The 6000-nt window shown below is 39.2% G+C and overlaps 1 protein-coding gene across 1 annotated transcript; it reads right to left on the bottom strand.

The window, feature by feature from the left end:
* Window positions 1–340: 340 nt before the first annotated feature.
* On the bottom strand, window positions 341–1332 carry LOC133526247 (uncharacterized). The gene has a single exon (XM_061862787.1). The coding sequence runs from the start codon at window positions 1188–1190 to the stop codon at window positions 480–482; it is 711 nt and encodes a 236-aa protein (XP_061718771.1). The 5' UTR covers window positions 1191–1332; the 3' UTR covers window positions 341–479.
* Between the last annotated feature and the right edge of the window lie 4668 nt (window positions 1333–6000).

The following is a 6000-nucleotide window of genomic DNA, read 5'->3' as shown; positions in this document are numbered from 1 at the left end:
TTCAGCATTAGAACATTGCACTTTCCAAACCTGATATGTGCTAGATTTTTGATTGACAAATAGTTACCTAGCAAACAAAACACATAAAAGGGATTAATTAATTTAATTAAAATTGTGCACATATCAGATTTGGTTAGCGCAACTATGAGAAATAACTCCACAGAAGTCAGCGTGCAGTTTTTATCAGGTTCTTTAATTGTTATTAATAATGACATTATCTAAATTAGAATGGTCAATACTTATAATTTACTTATAAATTTTACCATAAAAATTGCCTGATTTGGAACCACAAGCTTACTTCTGAAGTTCTTTCTAATGCTAAAATAATGAAGTATAGTAGTACAGACTAAGTGCTCAATGTTAACTACAAAAAGCACTTTTATTACAATAGACATATGTATACAGTCATTTACATAATACTTTAAACACCTTGCTTATATTGTTGCTTTTACTGCTGGCTTACAGTACCAAATAGATTTTTACTCCGTTTTAATCTTCTTGCTAAGCCTGGCATCCAGTAACTTGACCCAGTCTTCATATTGCTTGTTGTCTTCTTCATCCAACTCATCAATAAACTTGTCGATGTCTTCTGTCACTTGTGCTTCCTCATCATTTAACACTGGAGCCCCGGTCTTTGCTTTATTTTTTCCTTTTTTGTTTTTGACCGTTGTTTCTTTATTTTCTAATTGGGGTACTATGATCTCTTCATTTTTAACCTCATTAACTGAACTATTCTTGTTTTTCTTTTTCTTCGAACCTTTTTGTGGTTTACGATCTTCTATTTCAGGGATTTCATCTATTTCCAGTTTAACATCTTCTTCTAATACCTTATTTTTCTTCTTTTTTTTCTTTGAGATATGTTTTTCATCTTCATTTAAGTTCTTATCAGTATCATTATGTACTTCTTCACTTAGTACTTCATCATTCAAACCTCTCTTTTTCTTTTTAATTTCACCATCTGCTTTGCTTCCATTTATTTCTTCACTTTTTATTTGCGCAGGAGTATCCTTTACGGCACTACCATTTAAATCTGGTCTTCGTTTCTTTTTCGATTTTTTCACTGAATGTATACTGTTATTGGTTTCTGAAGGAAAATCACCATTTTCTAACTGTAGTTTTCCTTCGTCGGATATTGGAAGGTGACTCTCTTGTGTTTTATTATTATTTTTGCTTTTTTTACCCATTATCATAACAATTTTAGGTTATTGTAGTAATAAAATGCATGAGATTGTTTATTTTATAGGTTATATACTCAACTTGCACGACCACATAAACGTCAAATGTCAAGTAGTTTTTTTTTTTTTTTAATTTATTACGAGCATTGGCAACTAGGCCATCAGCTCAAGCATGAAATGCAAAAGTAACATAAGTACAACCGTTCAGGATTCCACAGATTACGTTATAAAATTGTACTTAGTGACATTGTTTGAAACATTTTTATGATTACGTTGGTTACATGGTTTATATACCATAAAAAAATAATTTTATAAAATTTCATGCAACACGGCTCTCTTGTGCCTCTGCCGCGTAAACACCACGTATACACCAAGCAAATGAACGCAAACGAACGGGCTTGCGCGGCCTTCGTTGATCCTGTCGTGACAGTTTTTTAGTTTTCAATGATGATGATGATAACGCCGATGAATGGGTTTTGCCGGCCTTCTTTGGCCTTGTTATGGCCGCCTCTCCCCTAGCCGCCTACGGTATATAAATGAGACCGTAAAGAGGGGAAAGGCGGCAACTTATTTATATGTTGTGTGGGGGGAATCTATTGGGGTATAGAATGCATCGCATACATACCTTCATATCCCATAAGGGACTCTTCATCCTCACTCTCTCTGCACCTCAACTCCTGGGCCAGAGGAGCCTTAATCTGCTTCGCTTATCTTAAGGCGGCTGAATGTATGACACCCGAGATCTGTGGGTAAAATTGCTCTATGAACATGGTATTCTCCAAACCATTAACCTCCACACATAAATCTATATATCTTACTAGTGAGCCCCATCTTACCCGGCCGGATGTAGGTTACACAAAGCCAACTACCTAAGTAGCTGTATGGTCAAGGGGGCGTACCGCAGCCGAAGCTGCCCCTTGCGTGCTGATAAAGGAGTAACTAGCGGCCGAAGCCACCTTACTCCTACACGGGGATAAAGGAGAACCTAGCAGCCGAAGCCACAGAACTCCTAACGCCTTTCTCTGGTTTCAAGGGGGCGTACCACAGCCGAAGCTGCCCCTTGCGTGCTGATAAAGGAGTAACTAGCGGCCGGAGCCACCTTACTCCTACACGGGGATAAAGGAGAACCTAGCAGCCGAAGCCACAGAACTCCTAACGCCTTTCTCTATAGTAGCCGCCCCCCTTACGGGGAGCATCTAGCAGCTAAACCTGCCATTCTCTTACACATTGATATAGGAGGATCTGCGGCCGAAGCCGCAGACTCCTACACAATCATAAGTCCCTAGTCCGCCTTACCTAAGATGGGCTCCCAATAGCTTCCACGTCAAGGTCACGTGGCAAGCTCGAACCAGAAAGGAATAAAGGAGATAATCGCACAGAGAAACCATACCACTACTGCGAGCTTTCACCAAGTAAATAAAATACTTAGCTTTAGATGATTCCGGACAGCTGTAGGCTTCCTCACTTTATATCACATTTTATAGAACTAGCGCGTTTCGCGCCATACTGAATCTAGCTTCACCAACTTACTACGTTGGTTAACTTACCACAGTTCCACATAGAGGGCGCTGTTCGGTGTTGCCGCAGGTGAATTAGTATTGTGGCATCGGATTTTCGCGTCCGTCGCGACACTTGTCTGGGCGACTTAACAAACGCTAACGATTCCATAATCATTCGTTAGCGTTGTGTCGGCAATCCGCTGCGTGGCGGTATCATTTGTGTACTCATCAGACCAACGAACGCCAACGAAAGATATTCCGCGTTGGCATTGGCTAGAACTAATGAACGTGCGACAGCCAACACTGAAAAACGTTCGTTGGCTTGGTGAATACGCACCATAAATCATCCATATAGGGACCGTGCGCATTGGAGGGTCTGCCATCTTGTGGTCGGAACTGAAACGGAACCATAAACATCACATTTACGCCTCGCGACAAAAAACTGACGGCTCCCGTGCTGCCTCCTACAGTTCATGCACGCTTCCTATAGGACTATCGAAGGCCGGCGAAGTCCCATCATTCACGTTCGTTGGCTTAATCTGTACGCAATTTTAAAAGAATCCTACTGTCTCTTTCAGTATTCTTGGTGGCACTATAAAGCCTCTACAAATCAATATAATCATAAATCTAAACCTAAATTAGCCTGAGGCATTGTTCCCAGGACACTGACCGCGTTCCCCCTCCGCACAGTCAGGCTGAGTTTTTGTGCAAAAAATGCGCCAGCTCGTAGGTTAGACTAATAGTTTGGTAGAAATTTATTTTACTAGTTTTTTGGTGTCTGACGACCAAGGACCGAAAGTTTCAATCGCAAGTGCCGCATATACATAATTACTTTTCAAAAATGCATATTTGCGACACTTACTCGTAAAAAATTGTCTGATCAAATCAGGCTGTGTCGACGCAAACGCCAATTTTGCTCACATATTTCGACCGCCGATTATGTTATGACCGATATTACCGATAAAATGGAGATGCGGACGCAAGAATACAGTTTGTGACGCTTGGAGGCATTTTTTGGGTTCCGTAGCCAAATGGCAAAAAACGGAACCCTTATAGATTCGCCGATTATGTCACAGCCACTTTTTTCCGAAACTATAAGAGCTATACTGTTCAAACTTGGTAAGTAGATGTATTCTATGAACCGCATTAAGATTTTTACACAAAAATAGAAAAAAAAACAATAAATTTTAGGGGTTCCCCATACTTAATAGTGTTGGAAAGTGCTGGCTGTTCATATTGTCTATGATCGCGGGAATATTTGAATTTGTTTTCTTGACATGGTTTTCTATTTTGATGTCATTATATCGATCGTGTAACATGTGTTGATTTTCTCTCTGAATAAACCTAATCAATATTGCATCAATATATTCCTATTATTTCGTCACTGCTTTCCACCATCAGTGGTAGCAGAGCGTGGTTAGTAAAAATAAAAGTGATAAATAAAATGGAAGAATAAAAAAGTGTAAAAGTGAGAAAAGAAAAATGGGTTCGAATTTTCGTAACATCGAAACATTAACGAAATCTAATTACGACACATGGTGCCTACAAGCACAAGCAATCTTAATAAGAAGTGACTTGTGGGAATACGTGAGCGGCGAAAAAAAGTTATTGGAGACCGCGACTACTGATGAAAAAAGTGCTTTTGAAAAAGAAGATAGAAAAGCAAGGTCTGAGTTATTACTGCTAATATCTCCAGCAGAACTTAAGCAAATTAAAGGTTGCAACACGTCAAAAGAGGTATGGGATAAATTAGTATCCATCTATCAAAGCTCGGGACCAGCCAGAAAAGCTACCCTATTAAAACAATTAGTTTTGAAGAAAATGTCACCTCAAGAAGATGTAAGAGACCATCTCAACAACTTCATGGATGTCGTAGGTAAACTAGAAGACATGAAAGTCACTATCAACTCAGAGCTGTTAAGCATAATGATGTTGTACAGTCTGCCTACAAATTTCGACAGCTTTAGAACGGCGATTGAGTCGAGAGATACTTTGTCTAGCCCTGAAACTCTCAAGGTAAAAATAATCGAAGAACATGAAGCAAGGAGGCAATCTAAGTCCCAAACTTCAGAGGCATTCTACGTGAAAGCAAAGAAAAAGAGTTTAATGTGCAGCAATTGTAATAAAAAAGGGCATTCAACGGAAGATTGTTGGTCGAAGAAAAGACAAAAGAAAAACGTAAACAAAAATCAACAAAAGAGCTTCAATGTATGTCTGACAACTGAAAGTACTGATACGTCAAAATTCAAAAATGGATCGTGGTGTCTAGACAGCGGCTGTACGTCGCACATGACAGGAGAAGAAGATTTGTTGACAAACCTAATCCCTGTGTCTGATAAATTACGATTGGCGTCAGAGAAGCATACTGCAAATGTAGAAGGTAAAGGAAAAGTGGTACTACATGCTGATGAGTACGAATATATTTTAAAAAATACGCTTTACGTTCCGGACTTGACAAATAATCTAATGTCAGTAAGCAAAATAACAGATAATGGCTTTAAAGTCTTATTTGAAAAGAATCAAGCTAGTGTACTAGAAGACGAAAGTGTAATCTTAAAAGCAAAGAGAAGAGATGGGTTATACTACCTTGAACTTGAAGAGTCGACGGAGACAGCAAATTTCACACCTGTAGTAGAAAGCGAAATTATGAAGTGGCATAAAAAATTAGGTCATGCTAATGAGAGAGACCTGAAACTAATGCAAAGAAATGAGATGATAAGAGGACTTGATTTCAAAGAAAAATCTCTTGAACCATGTGAAACCTGTATCAAAGGTAAAATGTCAACTCTACCATTTCAAAGCTATGGTGAAATATTCTCTACTGAGCCTCTACAGATAATATACAGTGATGTATGCGGTCCTTTCGAGCATCAATCATTGGGCGGTTCGAAGTATTACGTCACGTTCATAGACGACTTCACAAGATACTGCTGTGTATACTTCATGTCAGAAAAAAGTGAAGTTATCGAAAAATTCAAGGAGTATAAGAAGAACGTCGAACTATTCCATAAAACCAAGATACAGAACCTCCATACAGACAATGGTGGTGAGTACCGATCAAAATCTTTCGACAACCTCCTCAAAGAGTATGGTATAAACAGAAGACTGACTACTCCTTACACACCTCAATCGAACGGGTGTAGCGAGAGAAAAAACAGATCTCTGATGGAAAAAACAAGATGTCTAATGCTTGACTCCAATGTCCCTCCATATTTATGGGCAGAGGCAGTGAACACTGCTAATTACCTGATAAACAGAAGCCCAGCAAGAGCTCTGAAAGGAAGTTCGCCCTACGAGAAGTGGACAGGAAGAATACCATCAGGAAA

This window comes from Cydia pomonella, chromosome 16, assembly GCF_033807575.1.
Source record: "Cydia pomonella isolate Wapato2018A chromosome 16, ilCydPomo1, whole genome shotgun sequence".
Lineage (NCBI taxonomy): Eukaryota > Metazoa > Arthropoda > Insecta > Lepidoptera > Tortricidae > Cydia > Cydia pomonella.
The sequence above is the reverse complement of the archived record's forward strand: the minus strand, read 5'-3'. Positions and strand labels throughout refer to the sequence as shown.